At 47.4% G+C, this 27,744-nt stretch overlaps 1 protein-coding gene across 1 annotated transcript; it reads right to left on the bottom strand.

Moving 5' to 3' along the window:
- On the bottom strand, positions 1–27,744 carry rsph4a (radial spoke head component 4A). The gene is made up of 6 exons (XM_078241751.1): positions 26,896–27,744; positions 16,066–16,303; positions 12,795–13,553; positions 9,770–9,911; positions 2,591–2,708; positions 1–415 (listed from the first exon to the last, which is right to left on the bottom strand). Exons 1-6 carry the CDS (start codon positions 27,132–27,134, stop codon positions 175–177), a joined length of 1,737 nt encoding a protein of 578 aa, XP_078097877.1. The 5' UTR covers positions 27,135–27,744; the 3' UTR covers positions 1–174.

Here is a 27,744-nt window from a genome sequence, read left to right as displayed (position 1 = left end):
ATGCTTGGATTTTTCACAAGAAGAAAACATCTTTATTATCACCGACATCTCTATATTAAAAGCATTTACAGATTTAGTTTGGTTTTGAATTTGCGCAGAAGAGCAAACAGCTATTATCACCCCTCGATACGGAACAACAGATTCAAATATCGACCTGGGCGAATTCCGCTCGAGTTAGTTATCATCCTCCTCCTCCTCCTCTTCCTCCTCCTCCTCCTCCTCCGCCTCCTCCGCCGCTGCCAGTCGCTCCTCCATCGCGGCCCGCAGTGCCTGCTCCTCCTCCACCGTTGGGTCATCCACCTCGGTGGTGTCCGGGCCGCTGCTAAACTCCGGCTGCACTGGCGGGGCTGCGGGGGGGCTGTAGTTCTCGGGGTTGTATTTGTGGCCCCAGCCAATATAAATGTTGTCAAATTTCCTGTCGAAGAGAGAAGCATTTGAGTCGGAGGCCTAGTTCCGGCCCGGCCGGCGGAGTCCTAGCCCAAGTGATCGGGTGGGCCGGCCTTGTTCAAAGAAATAAATGTTCATCTGTATAATCTATAGCAGGCCACCTTCCTCAGTCCTGCCGCTGTGGGGAGATGCCAATGAAAATAGCAGTCATTTCCTTCAACAAGGAAGAACTGTCTCTAACCATTGCCAACCCACCCCTGGCTAAAGAGGAACATAAATATCTGACCTTCATGCTGCTATTAACACCTGCCTTAGTCTTTAACGCTAACCATTAACACTCCTCTTGTCTTGTGACATCTGTCCAATCTCTCCTTGGCTCTCACCTATTCCTGACCTTCTGTTTTGCTCCACCCTCCTTTCCACCTCTCTTCAGCTCTGAAGAAGAGTCACACAGGCTCAAAATCACAGAGTACGACCGTGCAGAAGAGGCTCTTCGGCCCATCGAATCTGCACCAACGCATGAAAGGCCCTGACTTCCCACCTAATCCCACTTGCCAGCACTTGGCCCAGAGCCTTGAATGTTATGACGTGCCAAGCACTCATCCAGGTACTTTTTAAAGGATGTGAGGCATCCCGCCTCCACCACCCTCCCAGGCAGCGCATTCCAAACCCTCACCACCCTCCAGGTAAAAACGTTTTCCTCAAATCCCCCCTTAAACCTCTCACCCCTCAACTTGTGTCCCCTCGTAACTGACCCTTCAACTAAGAGGGTTAGGTTGATTGGCCGTGCTAAAATTGCCCTTAGTGTCCTGAGATGCGTAGGTTAGAGGGATTAGTGGGTAAATATGTAGGGATATGGGGGTAGGGCCTGGGTGGGATTGTGGTCGGTGCAGACTCGATGGGCCAAATGGCCTCTTTCTATACTGTAGGGTTTCTATGATTTCTATGAATAGGTGCTTCTTATCCATCCTATCCATGCCCCTCACAATCTTGAACACCTCGATCAGATCGCCCCCTCAGTCTTCTCTGCTCCAGCAAAAACAACCCAAGCCTATCCAACCTCTCTTTATAACTTAAATGTTCCATCCCAGGCAGCATCCTGGTGAATCTCCTCTGCACCCCCTCCAGTGTGTTCACGTCCTTCCTATAATGTGGTGTAAGCGGACACAAATTTCTGTGATTCCTTAGATTAAATATTTCTTAGAATAAAATCAAATAAATGAAACAGGACAAAGCAGCACCCAGGCACAAAGTGTGAACAGACAAGCAGGTCTTTTAAAACGCAGAAACAAGGCTGACAAAAGGACTCAGGAACTCACATTAGCATACCCTTCCATTTAATTAAATTGGCTCCAAGGATATCAGGAAGCCCTTTTCAAACACTTCAGAAGGTCTCTGAGACCTGGAAGACTTCCTGATATCCAATTAAACACCTATTGTATAAGAAATTCCGGAGATTTCAGTCAATTCTCACCTCCCTCGACTAGGCAATCACCAGACTTAACACATCAACTCCGCACCTAAACACCCATTAAAGAGGATGACCATAGCAGAAAACCATAAACAAACCATTTACACATCAACTACAGAATATGACTACAACTATAACCCGTTTTGGCAGGCCTTCAGAGTATCTTCATAGAAACCATAGAACCATAGAAAATTACAGCTCAGAAACCAGGCCTTTTGGCCCTTCTTGTCTATGCCGAACCATTCGGGACTGTTATTGTATGTATGTCCTGATTGTACCTCCGTCGACGTAAAGCAATAAAGCTGTGCCATTGTTGAACCCGACTCTGGGTCGGTAGTGGTCGTATTCGCCCACTCGCGCTAACAGTGGCGACCAGAACTGCACACAGTACTCCAGCTGTGGCCTCACCAAAGTTCTACACAACTCCATCAGGACCTCTCTGCTTTTGTAATCTAGACCCTGATCGAAGAAGGCGAGTATGCCATAGGCCTTTTTCACCACCCTATTAACCGGCCTTTCCGCCTTCAGAGATGTATGGGCAAACGCAGCAAGGTCCCTTTGTTAACTCTGTTTCTCTCTCCACAGATGCTGCCAGACCCGCTGGGTTCCTCCAGCACTATCTGTGTTTTTTATTTCAGATTCCCAGCCTTGGCAGTATTTTGCTTTTGCTTTGGTCAGGTCAACACATTCAATACTGGGAACCCTCACCTGCTAAAATAATGGGATACTCACTTTCCAATTGCAAAGGTGTATGCCCCTGGCCAGAGGTTGGACCGGACCATAGCGATGGCATACTGGGGGATCAGGATGGTCGAAGACTTGGCTGCCCAGGGGGGGATATGGTTGACCTCTGAAACAATGAGAAACGTTTTGGTTACTGACCCCCATCATCACAGGAAGGGACACAATGGAAATGTTCTTCCTGCTTCTCTCTTAGAATCATAGACTCCCTACAGTGCAGAAGGAGGTCGATTGACCCATCGAGTTTGAACCAACTAACTGACAGAGCATCTTACCTAGGCCCGCCTCATCCCCATAACCCCCACATTTACACCACTAACACTCCTAACCTATACAGCTTGAGAAATTTAAGGGGCAATTTAGCATGGCCAATCCACCTAACCCACACATCTTTGGACACTAAGGGGCAATTTAGCTTGGCCAATCCACCCTAACCTACACGTCTTTGGACACTAAGGGGCAATTTAACATGGCCAATCCACCTAACCTACACGTCTTTGGACACTAAGGGACAATTTAGCATGGCCAACCCACCTAACCTACACATCTTTGGACACTACGGGGCAATTTAGCATGGCCAATCCACATAACGTACATATCTTTGGACATTAAGGGGCAATTTAGCATGGCCAATCCACATAACCTACACATCTTTGGACACTAAGGGGCAATTTAGCATGGCCAATCCACATAACCTACACATCTTTGGACACTAAGGGGCAATTTAACATGGCCATTCCACCTAACCTGCACACCTTTGGACACTAAGGGGCAATTTAACATGGCCAATCCACCTAACCTGTCCATCTTTGGACACTAAGGGACAATTTAGCATGGCCAACCCACCTAACCTACACATCTTTGGACACTAAGGGGCAATTTAGCATGGCCAACCCACATAACCTACACATCTTTGGACACTAAGGGGCAATTTAACAAGACCAATCCACCTAGCCTGCACACCTTTGGACACTAAGGGGCAATTTATCATGGCCAATCCACCTAACCTGGAAATCTTTGGACTGTGGGAGGAAACTGGAGCACCTGGAGGAAACCCACACAGACACGGGGAGAACGTGCAGACTCCACACAAGACAGTCATGCAAGGCTGGAATTGAACCCGGGTCTCTGGTGCTCTGAGGCAGCAGTGCCAACCACTGTGCCACCGTGCCGCCCAACCATGCTCTTTGGGATTGGCTCCATGTGAGAGTGGGATTCAATGAGAGATATTCCCGGGATGAAGGGGTTATCCCATGAGGAAAGGCTGAGCCTGTATCCACTGGCCGTGTGGGAGGTGATCTTATTGAAACATATAAGATCCTGAGGAGACTTGACCGGTCGATGTTGGAGAGGTATTGGAGAGGGAAAGCCTAGAGTCAGGGTACACAGTTTAAAAATAAGGGGGCTCCCATTTAAGATGGAGATGAGGTGAAATTCTCTCTCTCAGAAGGTCTTGTGTCTTTGGTACTTTCTTGCCTGGAGAGTGGTGGAGACAGGGCCGATAAATATTTTAAGGCAGATAGATAAGATTATTGGTGTGGGGCGGGGGGGGGAGTTAGGCAGGGATGTAGAGTAGAGGCCACAATCATATCAGCCATGATCTTATTGAATGGTGGAACAGGCTTGAGGGGCTGAGGGGCATTTTTGATTTGATTTATTATTGTCACATGTATTAGCATACAGTGAAAAGTATTGTTTCTTGCGCGCTATACAGACAGAGCATACCGTTCATAGAGAAGGAAAGGAGAGAGTGCAGAATATAGTGTTACAGTCATCGCTAGGGTGTAGAGAAAGATCAACTTAATGCGAGGTAGGTCCATTCAAAAATCTGACGGCAGCAGCAGGGAAGAAGCTGCCCTTGAGTCGGTCGGTACGTGACCTCAGACTGTTGTATCTTTTTCTCAGTGGAAGAAGGTGGAAGGGAGAATGTCCGGGGTGCGTGGGGCCCTTGATTATGGTGGCTGCTTTGCCAAGGCAGCGGGAAGTGTAGACAGAGTCAATGGATGGGAGGCAGGTTTATGAAAGCATACTCTTGCTCTTCATTTGTATGTGTGTGTAGTGGCTGTGTCAGGCAGGCAGGGGTGAGGAACATGGAGAGAGAATGGGTAAGTGGGGTAAGGGGTTCTGGTGAAAAGGTGGGACGGTGGATTTGAGGGATCTGGCGAGAAGGTGGGTAAGGTGCGGTTGATGGTTATGTGGAACAGGTAGGTGGGATTTTTTTAAAGTTCATTCACGGGATGTGGGCATCGCTGGCTAGGCCAGCATTTATTGCCCATCCCTAAGTTCCCTTGAGAAGGTAGTGGTGAGCTGCCTTCTTGAACCACTGCAGTCTGCGTGGTGTAGATACACCCACAATGCTGTTATGGAGGAAGTACCAGGATTTTGACCCAGCGAAAGTGCAGGAACAACGATATATTTCCAAGTCAGGATGGTGAGTAGCTTGGAGGGGAACTTACAACTGCTGGTGTTCCCATGATCTGCTGTCCTTGTCCTTCTAGATGGTACTAGTCATGGGTTTGGAAGGTTCTGGCGACACAGTGGTTAGCACTGCTGCCTCACAGCGCCAGAGACCCAGGTTCGATTCCTGGCTTGGGTCACTGTCTGTGCGGAGTCTGCACGTTCTCCCCGTGTCTGCGTGGGTTTCCTCTGGGTGCTCCGGTTTCCTCCGACAGTCTGAAAGATGCGCTGGTTAGGGTGCATTGACCCGAACAGCCACTGGAGTGTTGGGACTCGGGGATTTTCATAGTAACTTCATTGCAGTGTTATTGTAAGTCTTACTTGTGACTAATAAATAAACTTTACTTTTAAAACTCTCTGTCTGAGGAGCCTTGGTGAGTTTCTGCAGTGCATCTTGTAGATGGTACACACTGCTGCTACTGAGCGTCGGTGGAGGAGGGAGTGGATGTTTGTGGATGGGGTGCCAATCAAGTGGGGCTGCTTTGTCCTGGACGGTGTCGAGCTTCTTGAGTGTTGTTGGAGCTGCACCCATCCAGGCAAGTGGGGAGTATTCCATCACACTCCTGACGTGTGCCTTATAGATGGTGAACAGGCTTTGTGGAGTCAGGAGGTGAGTTAATGGCCGCAGGATTCTCAATATCTGACCTACTTTTGTAGCCATGTTATTTATAGGGATGGTCCCGGTTCAGTTCCTGGTCAACAGTAACCCACAGGATTGAGGGATATGGCAAGAAGTTGGAAGATGGTGTCAACAGACATGGGGAGCAGGCAGGTAGGTGGGATTGAGGTAGATGGGGAGAAGGTGTTATATGGGTTGAGGGATATGGGGAGAAGGTGTTGGATGGGTTGAGGGATATGGGGAGAAGGTGTTATGTGGGTTGAGGGATATGGGGAGAAGGTGTTATATGGGTTGAGGGATATGGGGAGAAGGTGTTATGTGGGTTGAGGGATATGGGGAGAAGGTGTTATATGGGTTGAGGGATATGGGGAGAAGGTGTTATATGGGTTGAGGGATATGGGGGGAAGGTGTTATATGGGTTGAGGGATATCGGGAGAAGGTGTTAAATGGGTTGAGGGATATGGGGAGAAGGTGTTATATGGGTTGAGGGATATGGGGAGAAGGTGTTAGATGGGTTGAGGGATATGGGGAGAAGGTGTTATATGGGTTGAGGGATAGGGGGAGAAGGTGTTATATGGGTTGAGGGATATGGGGGGAAGGTGTTATATGGGTTGAGGGATATGGGGAGAAGGTGTTAGATGGGTTGAGGGATATGGGGAGAAGGTGTTATATGGGGTGAGGGATATGGGAGAAGGTGGTAGATAGTCAAACAGTTATAGGGAGTACACAATAAATGGGAATATACTAAGAGGGGTGGACGAAGTGAAAGATCTTGGTGTACAAGTACACAGGTCCCTAAAGGCAGCAGTTCAAATAGACAAGGTTATAAAGAAGGCATGTGTAATACTCTCCTTCATTGGCAGAGATATGGGTGATAAAAGTGAGGGTATAATGTTGGAATTGTATATAACACTGGTGAGGCCACAAGTGGAGCATTGCGTGCAGTTCTGGTCACCACATTTCAGGAAGGGTGTAATTGTTCTGGAGAGAGTGCGGAGGAGGTTTACAAGAATGTCACCAGGGCTGGAAAAGTGTAGCTACGAGGAGAGATTGAATAGGCTGGGGTTATTTTCCTTGGGACAAAAGAATGAATGGCTGTACTGAGGTGTATAAATGATGAGGGGAAGAGATAGAGCCGACATTCTCCCCATATCCCCATACCTTTCATTTATGATGAAAGTGAGGAGGTGTGGGATAGAGTGAAAGTTGGCCGATTGGATAGGTAACTGGCTGTCTGATCGAAGACAGAGGGTGGTGGTCGATGGAAAATTTTCGGATTGGAGGCAGGTTGCTAGCGGAGTGCCGCAGGGATCAATGCTTGGTCCTCTGCTCTTTGTGATTTTTATTAATGACTTAGAGGAGGGGGCTGAAGGGTGGATCAGTAAATTTGCTGATGACACCAAGATTGGTGGAGTAGTGGATGAGGTGGAGGGCTGTTGTAGGCTGCAAAGAGACATAGATAGGATGCAAAGCTGGGCTGAAAAATGGCAAATGGAGTTTAACCCTGATAAATGTGAGGTGATTCATTTTGGTAGAACTAATTTAAATGTGGATTACAGGGTCAAAGGTAGGGTTCTGAAGACTGTGGAGGAACAGAGAGATCTTGGGGTTCATATCCACAGATCTCTAAAGGTTGCCACTCAAGTGGATAGAGCTGTGAAGAAAGCCTATAGTGTGTTAGCTTTTATTAACAGGGGGTTGGAGTTTAAGAGCCGTGGGGTTATGCTGCAACTGTACAGTACCTTGGTGAGACCACATTTGGAATATTGTGTGCAGTTCTGGTCACCTCACTATAAGAAGGATGTGGAAGCGCTGGAAAGAGTGCAGAGGAGATTTACCAGGATGCTGCCTGGTTTGGAGGGTAGGTCTTATGAGGAAAGGTTGAGGGAGCTAGGGCTGTTCTCTCTGGAGCGGAGGAGGCTGAGGGGAGACTTAATAGAGGTTTATAAAATGATGAAGGGGATAGATAGAGTGAACGTTCAAAGACTATTTCCTTGGGTGGATGGAGCTATTACAAAGGGGCATAACTATAGGGTTCATGGTGGGAGATACAGGAAGGATATCAGAGGTAGGTTCTTTACGCAGAGAGTGGTTGCGGTGTGGAATGGACTGCCTGCAGTGATAGTGGAGTCAGACACTTTAGGAACATTTAAGCGGTTATTGGATAGGCACATGGAGCACACCAGGATGATAGGGAGTGGGATAGCTTGATCTTGGTTTCAGATAAAGCTCGGCACAACATCGTGGGCCGAAGGGCCTGTTCTGTGCTGTACTGTTCTATGTTCTATGTTCTAGACAGAATAGAATTGTTTCCCTTGATGGACAATTCTAGAACCAGGGGACATAGATTCGAGATAAATGGCAGTCGGTGTAGAGGGGACTTGGGAAAGAACTTTTTTTATGCAGAGGGTGGTGGGTGTCTGGAATTCACTGCCTGAGTTGGTGGAGGAAGCAGAGACCCTGAACTCTTTTAATAAGTACCAGAGTCTGCACCGTAAGGGCTTCAAGCTACAGGGTTATGGGCTGGGTGCAGGAAGGTGGGATTAGAAAGGGCACCAGGGTGTCTTTGGGCTGGCATGGACAAGATGGGCTAAATGACCTCCTTCTGTGCTGTAACTTTTCTATGGTTCTATGGGTTGAGGGATATGGAGAGGAGGTGTTTTATTTTATTTATTAGTCACAAGTAAGCTTGCATTAACACTGCAAGTTACTGTGAAAATCCCCTAGTCGCCACACTCCGGCACCTGTTCGGGTACATTGAGGGAGAATTTAGCATGGCCAATGCACTTAACCAGCATATCTTTCGGACTATGGGAGGAAACCGGAGGACCCAGAGGAAATCCAAACAGACACGGGGAGAACATGCAAACTCCAGACAGACAGTGGCCCAAGCCAGGAATCGAGCCCAGGTCCCTGGTGCTGTGAGGCAGCGTGTGAACCACTGTGCCACCGTGGGCTTGAGGGATATGGGGGGGAGGTGGATAGGTGGGTTGAGGGATATGGGGAGGGGGTGGCTAGATGGGTTGAGGGATATGGGGAGGAGCTGGGTAGATGGGTTCAGGGTTATGGGTATGAGGTGGATAGATGGGTTGAGGGATATGAGGAGGAGGTGGGTAGATGGGTTGAGGGATATGGGGAGGAGATGCACAGATGGGTTGAGAGATATGGAGAGGGATGGGTAGATGGGTTCAGGGTTATGGGTATGAGGTGGATAGATGGGTTGAGGGATATGGGGAGGAGGTGGATAGATGGGGTTGAGGGGCTTGGGGAGGGGGTGGGTAGATGGATTGAGGGATATAGGGAGGGATGGATAGGTGGGTTGAGGGATATGGTGAGGAGATGGATAGATGCATTGAGGGATATGGGGAGGGACTGGGTAGATGCATTGAGGGATATGGGGAGGAGGTGGATAGATGGGTTGAGAGATATGGGGAGGAGGTGGATAGGTGGGTTGAGGGATATGGGGAGGGGTGTGGATAGGTGGGTTGAGGGATATGGGGAGGGGGTGGATAGGTGGGCTTGAGGGATATGGGGAGGGGGTGGATAGGTGGGTTGAGGGATATGGGGAGGGGGTGGATAGGTGGGGTTGAGGGATATGTGGAGGAGGTGGATAGGTGGGTTGAGGGATATGTGGAGGGGGTGGATAGGTGGGCTTGAGGGATATGGGGAGGGGGTGGACAGATGGTTGAGGGATATGTGGAGGGGGTGGAAAGGTGGGGTTGAGGGATATGGGGAGGGGGTGGATAGGTGGGCTGAGGGATATGGAGAGGGGGTGGATAGATGGGGTTGAGGGATATGGGGAGGGGGTGGATAGGTGGGTTGAGGGATATGGGGAGGGGGTGGATAGGTGGGTTGAGGCATATGGAGAGGAGGTGAGATTAAGATACAATTAGGAAAAGAGGGCTAGGGACTGGATCTATGGAAATGGAATTAGTTTAATGTGACTTCTTTCGAAAGTTTCTGAGTCATCTGGGCCTTCAGGAGAGAGTGAATGTAAATGTTACAACAAGAAACAAAAGGAACATTGCACAAAAACTGAGATACTGTTTGTGGTGTGTGGGGCAGGGGGCTTATTCCAAAGATGTGTGTACTACCTGCATCCTCCGACAGGGGAGTGAGGAGGGGTGGCCCCACCTCTGGTTCAGGTTCGTCTGGTGCCTGTTTCTCCTCTTCCTCCTCCTCCTCCTCATAATCCTCTTCCTTTTTCTGAACAGGATTAAACCAGCTGGAGCGGCCCTGCATCAGACCAAAAACATTTCATTGCAGAAACCAAACTTCTGGAACAGGGTTCAACCAACTTTAACTCACATAAAGGTTGTCAGCACCCGACAAAACTTGACTTCGAGCCACATAAGTAGATATTAGGAAAGGTGACCATAATTTTGGTCAAAGAAGTGGGTTTGAGAGAGTACCTTAGTGGAACCATAGAATCCTACAGTGCAGAAGGAGGCCATTCGGCCCATCGAGTCTGCACCGACCACAATCCCACCCTATCCCCACAACCTCACGGGTTCACCCTAGCTAGTCCCCCTGACGCTAAGGGGCAATTTAGTGCGGCCAATCCACCTAACCTGCACATCTCTGGACTGTGGGAGGAAACCGGAGCACCCGGAGGAAACCCACGTAGACACGGGGAGAACGTGCAGACTCCGCACAGACAGTGACCCAAGGCGGGAATCGAACCCGGGTCCTTTGCGCTGTGAGGTAGCGGTGCTAACCACCGTGCCGCCCACGGTGGCACAGTGGTTAGCACTGGAGGATGGAGCCAAAGGTTTCAGGAGGGAATTCCAGAGTCTAGAGCCAAAGACTGTGAAGGGTGTGGAATTGGAAATCAGGGATGCCTAAGAGGCTGGAAAATTTTTAAAAATTAATTCTGGGACATGGGTGTCACTGGCTGGGCCAGCATTTGTTGCCTATCCCCAGTTGCTCTTGAACTGAGTGTCTCGTTCGGCCATTTCAGAGGGCAGTTGAGAATCAACCACATTGCTGTGGCTCTGGAGTCACATGTAGGTCAGACCGGGTAAGGACGGCAGATTTCCTTCCCTAAAGGACATTATTGAACCAGATGGGTTTTTCCGACAATCGGCAATGGTTTCCTGATCATCAGTAGATTCTTAATTCCAGATATTTTGAGTGAATTCAAACTCCATCATCTGCCGTGGCGGGATTCGAACCCGGGTCCCCAGAACATTAGCTGAATTTCTGGTGAATAGTCCAGTGATAATACCACTAGGCCATCATCTCCGCTAGGAGGAACACAGAGATCCCGGAAGGTTGTTGGGCTTAAGCAGCTTACAGAACCGGCGTGGGGGGGAGGGGGGGGGGGGATTGCGGTGGTGAGGCAATGCAGAATGGTGTCATCAGCCAATCATTCAATGGTCCGCCATGTCGTCAAGGATCCAAGTGGCTGACATATGAAAATATTGGCAGGGCATTTTCAATATAGCAATGAATCCCCACAGCATCTCACCAACTCTGTTACTTGCTGGAACTTTTAGAATCATAGTCATAGAGGTTTACAGCATGGAAACAGGCCCTTCGGCCCAACTTATCCATGCCACCCAGTTTTTACCATTAAGCTCGTCCCAATTACCCGTGTTTGGCCCATATCCCTCTATACCCATCTTACCCATGTGACTGTCCAAATGCTTTTTAAAAGACAAAATTGTACCCGCCTCTATTACTATCTCTGGCAACTCGTTCCAGGCACTCACCATCCTCTGAGTGAAAAAATTGCCCCTCTGGACACTTTTGTATCTCTCCCCTCTCACCTTAAATCTATGTCCTCTAGTTTTAGACTCCCCTACCTTTGGGAAAAGATGTTGACTATTTACCTTATCTATGTCCCTCATTATTTTATAGACCTCTATAAGATCACCCCTAAGACTCCTACGCTCCAGGGAAAAAGTGCCAGTCTATCCAGCCTCTCCTTGTAACGCAAACCATCAAGTCCCAGTAGCATCCTGGTAAATCTTTTCTGCACTCTTTCTAGTTTAATAATATCCTTTCTATAATAGGGTGACCAGAATTGCACACAGCATTCCAAGTTGGCCTTACCAATGTCCTGTACAACTTCAAACAAGACGTCCCAACTCCTGTGTTCGAGATTATGGACAGAGTGGATAGTCTGAAGCTTTTTCCCAAGGTGGAAGAGCCAATTACTAGGGGGCAGAGGTTTAAGGTGCAAGAGGCAAGGTTTGAAGGAGATGTACGAGGCAAGTTTTTTTACACAGAGGGTGGTGGGTGCCTGAAACCTGCTGCCGGGGGAGGTAGTGGAAGCAAATGCGATAGTGAGTTTTACGGAGTATCTTGACAAATACATGAATAGGATGGGAATAGAGGGATACGGTCCCCGGAAGGGTAGAGGGTTTTAGTTCAGACGGGCAGCATGGTCGGTGCAGGCTTGGAGGGCTGAAGGGCCTGTTCCTGAGCTGTAATGTTCTTTGTTTTAAGTATTAATATTGAGGGGTGTGCCCTTAATTTTGAGTTCCTGGTGACTTCAGCCCACAATCCTTTTGATCACCACTGAATCTGTCAGATTGTGGGCCTCCACCACAAAGCCTAATCCACCGCAGGCTCCCACTTTGGACACGTATCAATAACTCAGAATATGTTGCCGAAACATTCAAATCAATGCCCGCCCTCTCATCTGGGGAGATGTTGGCACAGTGGCAGATCACTGGAGCAGGTATCCCCAGAGACACAGGTTCAAATCCCACCACGGCAGCTGGTGGAAATTAAATTCAATTAACTAAAATCTGAAGGGTATAAAGCTAACGGTGACCTCGGCAACTAGCAATGTTGAAAACTCATCTTGTCCACTGCTTTTAGGGAAGGTAATCTGCCGTCCTTACCTGGTCTGGCCTACATGTGACTTTTAGAGTCATAGAGGTTTACAGCATGGAAACAGGCCCTTCGGCCCAACTTGTCCACTGCCCTCTGTAATGGCCGAGCAAGACGCTCAGTTCAAGGGACAACTAGGGATGGGTGATAACTGCTGGCCTTGCCACCGATGCTCACATCCCGTGAAAGAATAATTTTTAAAAATGGGAGAGTCACTTAGCTGCTGGATCAAAATAAGAAGAAGGTCAACCCTGGAGGTGCAAAAGGCACACTTACCTGCGGGAGGATATGTTGTGTGTGATGGACCCAATTGGCCATACTATCCAGCAGCTCTGATGTGGCAATTCCTTCAAATTCGGTATTCTCCTCGTAGTTCTCCCTCACTGACCCTTCCTCCTCCTCCTCCTCCTCCTCTCCAAACTGGTAGAACCCCAGCGGGCTGATCTGCGTGCCGGCGGATATCCGGGCAATCTGTGCCCTCAGGTAGTTCATCTCGGTGCCAGGGAACGGCGGGTAGCTGATGACGGGAGCCTCCAGGTTGCCGGTGAAGAACTTCTTGATCTTTCTGGCTACGGTGATCTGCGCCGGTGTAACCGGGGGCAGCTTCACCCACGGCTTGGCCGGCTCGCTGCAGACAAAGTAGGTATACCGGTTAGTCCCGGAGCGGTTTTCCTCTTTCGGGATGACTGGCGGGGGTTTGTACGTGGACGCTGGAGGCTTATCTTCGACCTCTTCAGTCTCTTCCTCCTCGGTTTGCCCCAACTCATCTCTTTCGTCCTCCTTTCCCTCCGCATCCTCCTCTTCTCCCAATTCCTCCGTGTCCTCCTCCCCTTCACGAAAATCCACCTCAGCCACGATATAATTTCCATTGATTCCCAAGATCTTCCCCCAGAACCGGCACTTCTGCAGGGGATATGTTTCTACTAGTTGCTTCAGTGCCAGGAAGATGCGGTACGTCTCATCACTGCTGAGGCCAATTCCCGTGTTTTGAAAAAAGTAAGCCATCTCCATGACATTCGGGAGAGGTGAATCTATCTGCCAGAAAAAAGAGAAGGACATTAAAGAGAATGATACTGATCCGGCCCATTGTGTCTGCACCGGCTCTCCAAATGAGCATCAAGACTTAGTGCCATTCCCCTGCCTTGGCACAGTGGTTAGCACCGCTGCCCACAGCGCCAGGGACCCAGGTTCAATTCCGGGTCACCATCTGCATGGAGTCTGCACATTCTGCCCCGCATCTGCGTGGGTTTCCTCCCACAGTCCAAAGTTCTGTGGGTTAGGTGGATTGGACGTGCTAAATTACCCCTTAGTGTCCCAAAGATGTGCAGGTTAGATTTGACCATGCCAAATTGGGGCAATTTTTTCACACAGAGGGTGATGAGTGTCTGGAACAAGTTGCCAGAGGTAGAAATAGAGGCAGGTACAATTTTGTCTTTTAGAAAGCGTTTAGACAGTTACATGGGTAAGATGGGTACAGAGGGATTTGGGCCAAATGCAGGAAATTGGGACTAGCTTCGGGGTTAAAAAAGGGGCGGCATGGACGTGTTGGGCTGAAGGGCCTGTTTCCATGCTGTAAACCTCTATGACTCTATAAATTGCCCCTTAGTGTCCAAAGATGTGTAGGTTAGGTGGATTGGCCATGCTAAATTGCCCCTTAGTGCCCAAAGATGTGCAGGTTAGGTGGATTGGCCATGCTAAATTGCCCCATAGTGCCCAAAGATGTGTAGGTTAGGGGGATTGGCCATGCTAAATTGCCCCTTAGTGCCCAAAGATGTGTAGGTTAGGGGGATTGGCCATGCTAAATTGCCCCTTAGTGTCAGGGGGATTAGCCGGAAAAACGAGGGCTCCGGGAATAGGGTCTGGGTGGAATTGGGGTCAATAAAGACACGAAAGGCCGAATGGCCTCCTTCTTTCTGCCCATGATTTCTCCCGTATCCCTGTACATTGTTTCTATTCAGATAGTCATCTAGCGCCCTCTTGAGTGCCTCGATTGAACCTGCCCCCACCACATGTCCAGGCAGTGTGTCCCAGACCCTAAATGCTGGCTGTGTGAAAAAGCTACTTCTCACATCACATTAGCTCATTTTGCAAATCATTCTCGATCCTTTTGAAGCGTGCTTTTGGCAGAGTGAATGAGAAGGACCTGTTTCCACTGGCAGGAGGGTCAGTAACCCAGAGGATACAGTATTAAGATCATCGTCAAAAGAGAGAACAGATGGAACGGACTGCTGAAAAAGATGGTGAAAGCACAGTTAAATATGTATTCGAAAGGGGACAATATGAAGTGCCCTGGAAAACGGGACTAATTGAATGATTCTTTCAAGGAGCCAGGACAGTTACAACGAACCAAATCATAGAATCCTTACAGTGCAGAAGGAGGCCATTCAGCCCATCAAGTCTGCACCGACCACAATCCCATCCAGGCGCTACCCCTGTAACCCCACGTATTTACCTTGCTAATCCCCCTGACAGTGATGGGCAATTTAGCAAGGCCGATCCACCTAACCTGCACACCTTGGGACACTAAGGGGCAACGCAGCATGGCCGATCCACCGAACCTGCACATCTTTAGAGAGGAGGAGGAAACCGGAGCAAACCCACGCAGACACAGGGAGAACGTGTAAACTCCACACAGAGGCCGGAATTGAACTCGGCTTCCTGGTGTTGTGAAGCAGCAGTGCTAACCACTGCGCTGCCGTACCGCCCTGAATGGCCTCGTATGATCGTATGATTAGCATCAAGTTATATTTACTATAAGAATGAGAATCAAAATGCCACAATTTGGGGCTTTGGATGCAGGAAAGAACTTTTTGTTAGCCCTGTTTAATTTCCTCAGACTATTTTGTGCCGAGAATGGGCAATACGCCCCCAATCCCACTCTGTGGATATGCTGAGTCAGAATGTTAGCAGCCTGTGTGAGTGTAACGTGACTGGGTACAAATCTTTCCTGCATGCATTACTGAGCTGGGCTCACTTGGATAGCGATCAGCATGTAGCCAAGGACACTGAGGACAATTACAGTCCTCACCCCAATGGAGATCAACCGATTTAAAGCAAAGAAGGAATCATTCTATCCAATGCCTTAAACAGATGGGCCATCAGGTCACTGACTTTGAGACTCTGATACACTGCTCCACCCAACCAGCCCTCTGTGCATTTCTGCTCAGCACACTGACCTTGATGGTTTATTTATCTATTTACTTATTTATTATTTATTTATTAGTCACAATTAAGGCTTACATTAACACTGCAACGAAGTTACTGTGAAAATCCCCAAGTCGCCACACTCCTGTTCGGGTTACACTGAGGGAGAATTTAGCACCTAACCAGCACGTCTTTCAGACTGTGGGAGGAAACCGGAGCAGCCGGAGGAAACCCACGCAGACACGGGGCGAATGTGCAGACTCTGCACAGACAGTGACCCGAGCCGGGAATCGAACCCGGGTCCCTGGCGCTGTGAGGCAACAGTGTTAACCACCGTGCCACCTACGATGGTGTAGAGGACCTTACACTGGTGAAGTGCTAAGCTTCTGAAAACAGTATTTACCACTTCCTCCTCGTGATCTCCTGCCCCCTCTTCTGTTTCAACTGCCTTTGCAAAGAGAGATTTCTGAACCTCGGCCAAACTGTACGCCATGGAGGTCTCATACTCGTCGCGAAGTGTGTCCATCTTCTTGTTGAATTGTGTCTGCTTCACCTTTTTGCTGATGTCTTCAAAGATGTCCACAGCATTGTCAGGCCGTTCATCCAACAGCTTGGTCAGCACCTGTGACAGGTGATCATAGCTAGAAGGGCAGATAACAGAAAGGTTGAAAGGACAGTCATAGAACCATAGAATCCCTACAGTGCAGAAGGAGGCCATTCGGCCCATCGAGCCTGCGCCGACCACAATCCCACCCTATCCCAGTAACCCCACATATTTACCCTGTTAATTCCCCTGACACCATGGGACAATTTAACACGGCCAATCAACCTAACCCGCACATCTTTGGAGTGTGAGGGGAAACCGGAGCACCCGGAGGAAACCCTCGTAGACACGGGGCGAATGTGCAGCTTCTGGGCGGCACAGTGGTTAGCACTGCTGTCTCACAGCACCAGGGTCCCGGGTTCGAATCCCGGCTTGGGTCACTGTCTGTGTTTGCATGGGTTTTTTCTCCGGGTGCTCCGGTTTCCTCCCACCGTCTAAAGATGTGCGGGTTAGGTGGATTGGCTATGCTAAATTGCCCCTTAGTGTCAGGGGGGCTAGCTAGGTAAATGCATGGGGTTATGGGGATAGGGCCTGGGTGGGATTGTGGTTGGTGCAGACTCGATGGGCCGAATGGCCTTCTTCTGCACTGTAGGGATTCTATGATTCTACACAGACAGTAACCCGAGGCTGGAATCGAATCAGGCTCCCTTGCGCTGTGAGGCAGCAATGCTAACCACTATGCCATTGTGCTGAATTATTCTGTATCTCCCTCTTACAGAATGCCCTTCTCCTCAACCTCAATCATTTACAAATATATCCTCTTCCCATTTGCTTATCTTCTTGCACCTTTTTCGCACAGCAGATTCTCAGGGTGGTGTTGGCTCTCACTGAGGTTACCTTCAGCCCTTCACCTCAGTGGGTCTTTCCTTGCACGAGTCTTCCTGCTGAGTTGGGGCAGCAGGATATGGGACCAAAAGGGTTATCAAAGCCTAAGGTGATCAAGAATGGAGGAACCACAGATATGGGATTGGGTGAAAGACATGATGACAGGAAGTTACGGGGCTGCGGGATTTGCTTCTGGGCTGAAGCAGAAACTGTGTCAATGTTAAAGATTAGATCGGGTGGGTGGGCAAAGGGAAACAACCCGAAGGGAGATGGGAACAAGGTGATGAGAGCCACTTGTTTGCATGGATAGTAAGTGGACCAGATGGGCTGAATGGCCATTTCAATATTGGAGCCTCTTTTACAGATGCTCCATAGAAAACATTCTTTCTGGTTGTATCACAGCTTGATTTGGCTCCTGTTCTGCGCAAGACCGCAAGGAACTACAAAAGGTCGTGAATGTAGCCCAATCCATCACACAAACCAGCCTCCCATCCATTGACTCTGTCTACACTTCCCGCTGCCTCGGCAAAGCAGCCAGCATAATTAAGGCCCCCACGCACCCCGGACATTCTCTCTTCCCCCTTCTTCCTTCGGGGAAAAGGTACAAAAGTCTGAGGTCACGTACCAACCGACTCAAGAACAGCTTCTTCCCTGCTGCTGTCAGACTTTTGAATGGACCTACCTCGCATTAAGTTGATCTTTCTCTACACCCGAGCTATGACTGTAACACTACATTCTGCACTCTCTCCTTTCCTTCTCTATGAATGGTATGCTTTGTCTGTATAGTGCGCAAGAAACAATACTTTTCACTGTATGTTAATACATGCGACAATAATAAATCAAATCAAATTCTATATATTTTGGTGGTGCGGTGTGCACTTAAGAGATCTACACAAAACAACTGATATTTTTTATTCATTCCTGAGACATGGATGTCGCTGGCTGGCCAGCATTTATTGTGGAGATGCCGGCGTTGGACTGGGGTAAACACAGTAAGTAGTTTAACAACACCAGGTTAAAGTCCAACAGGTTTATTTGGTAGCAAAAGCCACACAAGCTTTCGAAGCTCTAAGCCCCTTCTTCAGGTGAGTGGGAATTCTGTTCACAAACAGAGTTTATAAAGACACAGACTCAATTTACATGAATAATGGTTGGAATGCGAATACTTACAACTAATCAAGTCTTTAAGAAACAAAACAATGGGAGTGGAGAGAGCATCAAGACAGGCTAAAAAGATGTGTATTGTCTCCAGACAAGACAGCCAGTGAAACTCTGCAGGTCCACGCAACTGTGGGCGTTACAAATAGTGTGACATGAACCCAATATCCCGGTTGAGGCCGTCTGCGTGTGTGCGGAACTTGGCTATCAGTTTCTGCTCAGCAACTCTGCGCTGTCGTGTGTCGCGAAGGCCGCCTTGGAGAACGCTTACCCGAATATCAGAGGCCGAATCACGGGCATTCGGCCTCTGATATTCGGGTAAGCGTTCTCCAAGGCGGCCTTCGCGACACACGACAGCGCAGAGTTGCTGAGCAGAAACTGATAGCCAAGTTCCGCACACACGCAGACGGCCTCAACCGGGATATTGGGTTCATGTCACACTATTTGTAACGCCCACAGTTGCGTGGACCTGCAGAGTTTCACTGGCTGTCTTGTCTGGAGACAATACACATCTTTTTAGCCTGTCTTGATGCTCTCTCCACTCCCATTGTTTTGTTTCTTAAAGACTTGATTAGTTGTAAGTATTCGCATTCCAACCATTATTCATGTAAATTGAGTCTGTGTCTTTATAAACTCTGTTTGTGAACAGAATTCCCACTCACCTGAAGAAGGGGCTTAGAGCTTCGAAAGCTTGTGTGGCTTTTGCTACCAAATAAACCTGTTGGACTTTAACCTGGTGTTGTTAAACTACTTACAGCATTTATTGCCCATCCCTAGTTGCCCGAGGGCAGTTGAGAGTCAACCACATTGCTGTGGCTCTGGAGTCACATGTAGGCCAGACCGGGTAAGGATGGCAGATTTCCTTCCGCAAAGGGACATTAGTGAACCAGATGGGTTTTTCCGACAATCGACAATGGGTCATCAGTAGATTCTTAATTCCAGATTTTTAAAATTGAACTCAAATTCCACCATCTGCCGTGGCGGGATTCGAACCCGGGTCTCCAGAACATTAGCTGAGTTTCTGGATTAATAGTCTAGCGATAATACCACTGGGCCACCGCCTCCCCATAAACTGATATTTATATAATGCTTTTAAAAGAACAAAATGTTCTAACGTTGTCCACACAAGCATCACAGTGCAAAATTTCACACCGGGCCACTTAAAGCAATATTAGGACCGATGTCCCAAAGCTCGGTCAAAGGGTTAGGTTCGCAGGTGTGTCTGAAAGGAAGAAAGACCTTTAGGGAAGGAATTCCAGAGCTTAGAGCCCAGGCAACTGAAGGCACGGGCGGCAGTGGTGGATCCAATAAAATCAGGGATGCACAAGAGGCCATGAGTGGCACGGTGGGGGAACTTACAGAGATTAGAGAGGTAGGAAAGGGTGAGGCCAAGGAGCAATTTGAAAGCAAGGATAACAATTTTAAACTCAAGGCATTGCTTAACCAGGTGCTTATGTAGGTCAGTGAGAACAGAGGCAGATTAGGAATTGGTGCGACGTAAGGTACAGGGAGGGGAGTTTTGGATAACCTCAAGTCCTGGGGATTTGTCAGATTTTAGACCCTTAGGTTTTCTTAATAGTTTTTCTCTCCTGCTAGTAATTACTTTAAGTTCCTGGTTCTTGTTAGCCCTTTGATTACATTCTATTTATAGTATATAATATGTGCCTTTGACTGTGACAGAAACCAAATATTTGTTTAATGTCTCTGTCTCCAAAGGACCAACACTTACTTTAGCGACTCTCTTCCTTTCTATATACTTGGAAAAATTCTTACAATCTGTTTTGATATTCCTGGCTAGATTACGCTCATAATCTATTTATTCCTTATTGACTTTTTGATGGTCTTTTGTTGGTTTCTAAAACACTCTCAAGGCTCAGGCTTATTAATAATCTTTGCAACATGGTAGGTGTTATGGTTCAGGTCATAAACTCCAAAGTGTCTGATGGAGCTTGCCTGGATCATAAGTTTTGCATCTTGAATTTGGCTAGGATAAGCGTGAGATGTTTCATTTCAGGTATGATTCAAATGACCCACTAGGGAGCTTTTATCAAACAAAGTTTATTTAAGAATATAGTTAGCATGTATAGTAAGAAAATTAATAAGAACTTTATCAATTACAAAGAAGAAACAAAACAACCACTATAATACATAACTCCTAATAAATATATCTAATGTGTTCCAATCAAACCAATCCCATAGACAGAAGACCCTTTTCACAGGCCTAACACAGCAAAGACTAATGCTCACGTGATGCTGGATTTGAGACCTTTGAATGAAGTATGTAGTTCTCTGGATGGACTCAGAACGGTTTGAAGTCAGAACAGCTCCCCAAAAAACTAGGAACACAAGGCAAGCCACCAACAGCTGATTCCCCCCTTCAGAAAAGCAAAACCTTGCTTTCAGCTAACCAGCAGAATTTCCAAAATCAGGAAGAGACTCCTTTTCAGCTTGATGCCCCTTCTAAAACTAAAACTCAAACCTGCAGCTCCAAACTGAAAACTGCCAACCAGCTTTTCGCCGAACAATGCAGAGTCCTAAACGTTCGAGTAAAAATAAACAAACCCCCATTTAAACAGCAATAAGAAGGCTCTCATAGACAGCCCGGCAACAATGAGAAAAACTGAAGCTGTGAGAGCTGCAGAGATCATGATTTTTTAAAAAACCTTTCTTAAAGGTACACTAACGTCACAGTAAGCCTCTTCTTTTATCCTAGTGGGATCCTTAACTTTCTCAATAAGCCATCAGTGCAAGCTTTTTTGCTTCTTAACAGGTGTAATTTTGTTTAACAGTTTGGACTGTTTCAAGTGAATCCAACCCGTTTATTTATTCCCATTGCTTTAAGTATGGTATTGACAGGAACAATAACAGTTACAGAACAGAGAGATCGAGGGGTACATGTTCATAGCTCCTTGAAAGTGGAGTCACAGGTGGACAGAGTGGTGAAGAAGGCATTCGGCATGCTTGGTTTCATCGGTCAGAACATTGAATACAGGAGTTGGGACGTCTTGTTGAAGTTGTACAAGACATTGGTAAGGCCACACTTCGAATACTGTGTACAGTTCTGGTCACCCTATTATAGAAAGGATATTATTAAATGAGAAAGAGTGCAGAAGAGATTTACTAGAATGCTACCGGGACTTGATGGTTTGAGTTATAAGGAGAGGCTGGATAGACTGGGACTTTGTTCTCTGGAGTGTAGAAGGCTGAGGAGTGATCTCATAGAGATCTATAAAATAATGAGGGGCATAGATCAGCTAGATAGTCAATATCTTTTCCCCAAAGGTAGGGGAGTCTAAAACGAGAGGGCATAGGTTTAAGGTGAGAGGGGAGACATACAAAAGTGTCCAGAGGGGCAATTTTTTCACACAGAGGATGGTGAGTGTCTGGAACAAGCTGCCAGAGGCAGGTACAATTTTGTCTTTTAAAAAGCATTTAGACAATTATATGGGTAAGATGGGTATAAAGGGATGTGGGCCAAATGCGGGCAATTGGGATTAGCTTAAAAAAGGGCGGCATGGACAAGTTGGACCGAAGGGCCTGTTTCCATGGTGTAAACCTCTATGACTCTAATAGCTGGAACACATACATCTATCACATCTTGATTTGAAATGATGTGTGTCAGGAAAGCTTGAGCTGTGTGGGTGGGTGTCCATTGTGGGGAATCCATGGGATCATTCCTCCTAGTCTGCGTGGAAGAGTTCTTGAACAACTACAGGAGGGACACCCTGGTATATTCTGGGTGGAGGCATGAGCACGTAATTACTTTTGGTGGCCAGGTCTGGATGCTCGGATTGAAGGAAGAGTGGGACAATCCAGTGCAAGAAGAAGAAACACACCTTTACATCCTTGGGAGTGGCTTAAAAAGCCATGGTAACAATTACATGTAGATTCTGCTGGTCCATTTGAGGGTTGCATGTTCTTAGTTATAATTGCTGCACACTCTCAGTGGCGAGAAGTCATGAGAATCACTACATCTGAACAAACCATTGAAAAACTTGACACTTTTTGCACAATTTGGTAAACCGATAAGGTGGTTAGCGATAATTGTTCACAGTTTACTTCACAAGACTTTGAGGATTATCTATTCAGCATATATTTTTTTGATTTGATTTATTGTCACATGTATTAGTATACAGTGAAAAGTATTGTTTATTGCGCGCTGTACAAAGCATACCGTTCATAGAGAAGGAAACGAGAGTGCAAAATGTAGTGTTACAGTCACAGCTAGGGTGCAGAGAAAGATCAACTTGAGGTAGGTCCATTCAAAAGTCTGACGGCAGCAGGGAAGGAGCTGTTCTTGAGTCAGTTGGTACGTGACCTCGGACTTTTGTATCTTCTTCCCGACATATAAAATCCTATTATCCATCAACCAATGGATTAGCTGAAAGATTTCCATTGGCGTCACGGTAGCACAGTGGTTAGCACTGCTGCTTCACAGCTCCAGGGTCCCGGGTTTGATTCCCGGCTCGGGTCACTGACTGTGTGGAGTTTGCACATTCTCCTCGTGTCTGCGTGGGTTTCCTCCGGGTGCTCCGGTTTCCTCCCACACTCCAAAGATGTGCGGGTTAGGTTGATTGGCCAGGTTAAAAAAAAATTGCCCCTTAGAGTCCTGAGATGTGTAGGTTAGAGGGATTAGCGGGTAAAAAAAAATGTGTGGTGGTAGGGCCTGGGTGGGATTGTGGTTGGTGCAGACTCGATGGGCCGAATGGCCTCCTTCTGCACTGTCGGGTTTCTATTAAAAAAAAAATTTGAAAGATTCTTCTTTAAAAGCTTGAGAGCGAGACTCATCATCACATCGTGTGAATAGCTCTTTTGCATCTTATAGAAACTGTAATAACTCCACGGAGCCGAAAGTCCCGTCACCAAGTTACTTTATTTACACCATACATCTGTACACAGCCAGCTCTCCAGTTGCTCTCTGCTGAATGCAGGCTGGGAGTCTGACAGACCTGCTTTAAATAGGGAGCACGAGGCTCCCTGATTTAACCATCATTTAGGACCCAACAGGTAGCTCATACTGTAGCAAGCCAACCTCATTAGCCTGGCTGAAGTCATCGCAGAAACACTACTCATGCGACTACCTGCGTTACTACTCTTAAAGGGAGAGCTGAGAACGATGTTTGATTTGTCACTGCTTCCAGAAACTTCTGAGATAGCAGAGCGTCAACAACAATCTCAAGTTATTAGATGAGAAGCAAGAGCCATAGTTTTAGCAAAAACAGGTCCAATTTCTTACATGGTTCAAACCGAAGATGAACTAGTTTGACGAGCTGACCAATTGTTATCGTCTCAAACCGATTTCTTAATCATCTCCAGAAGTACCAACTTCTTAAGCTCCTAATGCTGTGAATGCTACTATAGAAGACTTTGCATCTGAATTGCCTGATGATTGCGTCAATACTAATATACCAAGTGAGGATGATGCAAAATTAGTTCCAAGAGAAGACGTGTTCACTGAAATTCCAAATTATACTTTTAGGGTCAAGGATAGTCAAACTCCAGGACGTCAATTACCACCGGAAGATTAGACATCCTCCTGAACAATTTTCTTGTTCCGAATTGATTTGATTATTGTCACATTTATTAACATAGTGTAAAGTATTGCTTCTTGCGCGCTATACAGACAAAGCATTGCTTCTTGCACGCTATACAAAGAATACCATTCATAGAGAAAGATAGAGTGCAGAATGTAGTGTTACAGTCATAGCTAGGGTGTAGAGAAAGATCAACTTAATACTAGGCCCATTCAAAAGTCCGATGGTAGCAGGGAAGAAGCTGTTCTTGAGTCGGCTGGTATGTGACCTCAGACTTGTATCTTTTTCCTGACGGAAGAAGGTGGAAGAGGGGATGTCCGGGCTGCGTGGGGACCTTAATTATGCTGGCTGCTTTGCCGAGGCAGCGGGAAGTGTAGACAGAGTCAATGGATGGGAGGCTGGTTTGCGTGATAGATCGGGCTACATTCACGATCTTTGTAGACTGTGTAATGATTAATGGTGCGCAGTACTGCATCTAGAGTAACATTGATCCCATGTATAACATTGTAGTAATTTGTTGCTCTAATGACCACAGAAGTAAAGGGGGAGGGATGTTACATATTTAAAAGGGTTGCAGAATGCTTAAAGTGCCGATCACATGATTCGATGGTGATGTTCTGGGGGTGTTACCTCAGACTCCTGTTTTCTTTACAGTTTATACAGGCAAGAGGTCTTAGAATTAATCTGTTTGTTTGAATCAAAGTATGCAAACCACAGCTTTTGTTTTTAACAATATACTCCTGCTTTTGTGCATGTTCTTTCATGAGGTCCAAACTCCATCATGAGGGCTCATTAATGGAACGTAGGAGTTTAGAGCAGAAGGAGGCAAATTCAACCCTTCGAGCCTGCTCCGCCATTCAATCAGATCATGGCTGATCTCTCCCTGGTCTCAAACCCACCTCCCCACCTGTTTCCCTTATCCCTTTTTTATTAGAAATATATCTATCTCCTTCTTGAAACCATTCAATGATTCAGACTCCACCGCGCTACGGGGCAGCGAGTTCCACAAATTCACCACCCTCTGCGAGAAGTAGTTCCTCCTCATCTCAGTTTTAAATCTACCGCTCACAACCATTTACTAATGTCCTTTAGGGGAGGAAATCTGCCGTCCTTACCTGGTCTGGCCTACATGTGAAGTAAGAAGTCTCACAACACCAGGTTAAAGTCCAACAGGTTAATTTGGTAGCAAATACCATAAGCTTTCGGAGCGCTGCCCCTTCGTCAGATCTGACGAAGGGGCAGCGTTCCGAAAGCTTATGGTATTTGCTACCAAATTAACCTGTTGGACTTTAACCTGTTGTGAGACTTCTTACTGTGCTTACCCCAGTCCAACGCCGGCATCTCCACATCATGACTACATGTGAATCCAGAGCCACAGCAATGTGGGGGTTCTCAACTGCCCTCTGAACAAGGACAATTCGGGATGGGCAATAAATGTTGGCTGGCCATGTCCCACAAATGAATTTAAAAAATATACATACCTGTGACCTCTTGTTCTAGATTGCCCCATAAGAGGAAACATTGGTCTACATTTATTTTATCAATCCCTTTTAAAGCTTTATATACCTCGAACAGATCCCCTCTCGTCCTTCTCAACTCCAGCTTGTATAAGCCCAAACTGTCTCCTCATACGCCAACCCCTTTGTCCCCGGAATCAATATGGTGAACCTCCTCTGAACCACATGCTTCCCCAAATAAGGAGACCAAAACTGGACACAATACTCCAGTTGCGGTCACACCAACACACTGGTTATTTCCACCCAGATCGATTCAACTGGTACACTGAGGGAGGATTTAGCATGGCCACGCACCTAACCAGCACGTCTTTTGGACTGTGGGAGGAAACCCACGCAGACACGGGGAGAACACGCAGACTCCACACAGACAGCGACCCAAGCCGGGAATCGAACCCAGGTCCCTGGCGCCGTGAGGCAGCAGCGCTAACCACTGTGCCACCGTGCCACAGATTTGCTGCACTAGTTACGAATAAAGTAGTTTTCACTGTAGAGTCATGGAGTCGTAGAGGTTTACAGCATGGTAGCAGGCCCTTCGGCCCAACTTGTCTATGTCACCCCTTTTTTAACCACTAAGCAAGTACCAATTACCCATGTTTGGCCCATATCCCGCTATCCCATCATAGATCATGGAATCCCTACATTCGAGTCTGCACCGACCACAATCCCACCCCAGCCCTACCCCCATAACCCCACATATTTACTCTGCTAATGCCCCTAACACTAGAGTCAATTTAGCATAGTCAATCCACCTAACCAGCACGTCTTTTGGACTGTGGGAAGAAACCAGAGCACCCGGAGGAAACCCACACAGACACGGGGAGAACGTGCAGACTCCGCACAGACAGTGGCCCAAGGCCGGGAATCGAACCCAGGTCCCTGGAGCTGTGAAGCAGCAGTGCGAACCACAGTGCCATCATGCCGTCCCATATAGCATTTTGACAATAGTAAGCATATAGCATCGTAAGCATATAGCATTTTGACAATAGTAAGCATATAGCATCGTAAGCATATAGCATTTTGACAATAGTAAGGTGTAGGGAGGGAATAAGACCATCAAACATAGGAGCAGAATTAGGCCACTCAGCCCATCGAACCTGTTCTGCCATTCAATCATGGCTGATATTTTTCTCATCCCCATTCTCCTGCCTCTTCCCCATAACCTCTGATCCCCTTATTAATCAAGAACCTATCTATCTCTGTCTGAAAGACACTCAATGACCTGGCCTCCACAGCCTTCTGCGGCAAAGAGTTCCACAGATTCACCACTCTCTGGCTGAAGAAATTCCTCCTCATCTCTGTTTTAAAGGATCGTCCCTTTAGCCTGAGGTTGCGCCCTCAGATGCCAGGTGCTGGTGAGGCAAGACAAGGGTTTCTTCTGGTTTCCTCCCAGTCTGAAAGACGTGCTGGTTAGGGTGCATTGACCCGAACAGGCGCCGGAGTGTGGCGACGAGGGCAATTTCACAGTAACTTCATTGCAGTGTTAATATCAGCCTTACTTGTGACTAGTAAATAAACCTAAAACTTTACTTTTAGAAAGATGACAAACTTGTTAATCCGAAAACATTAGCGAGTTGTGTTTAGGTTTACATACTCACAGGTTGAGGTTGGACATGGTGCTTTTCTGCAGTAAATAAGCCTTTGCATTCTGGATCATGGTTTCATTTGCAGAAGTCAGAGTATTCTGGTTTTCCATCTGCACTAACACTTCCTGGCTGCTCATGCTGCTGGCAACATCACTCTGATGAGCTTTAAAATCAGAGTCTGAATGGGATATCGGAGACTCGCTATCCGGAAGCTCTGACATGGTCTTTCCCTCTCTCCACCCTCTGCTCATTTTCTGCCTTCTCTCTGCTCTGGGGCAGACACTCCTGCTCTTGGGTTCTCCCTCTTTCCCGAGCCTTCCTTAACGCCTGAGATGTCAATTTATTTCCTCCTTTGTCAATATGCTGATACTCCTTTTGCCTAAAAACCCTGCAATATTTGCCCCTTCTAACCCTGTGCTCTCTCTCTACAATGGAACACTCAGTCTCACTCCCTATAACGTCATTCTCTCCCCATAATGCTTTCACACACACTCGATCTCTCTCTCCCCCTTTTCACACTCGCGCTCTCTCTCCCCCTTTTCACACTAGCGCTCTCTCTCCCCCTTTTCACACTCGCTCTCTCTCTCCCCCTTTTCACACTCGCTCTCTCTCTCCCCCTTTTCACACTCGCTCTCTCTCTCCCCCTTTTCACACTCGCTCTCTCTCTCCCCCTTTTCACACTCGCTCTCTCTCTCCCCCTTTTCACACTCGCTCTCTCTCTCCCCCTTTTCACACTCGCTCTCTCTCTCCCCCTTTTCACACTCGCTCTCTCTCTCCCCCTTTTCACACTCGCTCTCTCTCTCCCCCTTTTCACACTCGCTCTCTCTCTCCCCCTTTTCACACTCGCTCTCTCTCTCCCCC

The sequence above is a fragment of the Mustelus asterias genome, chromosome 24, assembly GCF_964213995.1.
Source record: "Mustelus asterias chromosome 24, sMusAst1.hap1.1, whole genome shotgun sequence".
Taxonomy (NCBI): Eukaryota; Metazoa; Chordata; class Chondrichthyes; order Carcharhiniformes; family Triakidae; genus Mustelus; species Mustelus asterias.
This window is presented reverse-complemented; position numbering and strand designations above follow the sequence as displayed.

Excerpts from the sequence above, each read along its gene's own strand:
- rsph4a (XM_078241751.1), bottom strand. The coding sequence starts at position 27,134 with ATGAGCAGAGGGTGGAGAGAGGGAAAGACCATGTCAGAGCTTCCGGAT. Across the intron at positions 13,554-16,065 it reads GAGATCACGAGGAGGAAGTG|ATAGATTCACCTCTCCCGAA; the intron begins GTAAATACTGTT and ends TTTTTCTGGCAG. Across the intron at positions 9,912-12,794 it reads CACAACATATCCTCCCGCAG|GGCCGCTCCAGCTGGTTTAA; the intron begins GTAAGTGTGCCT and ends GGTCTGATGCAG.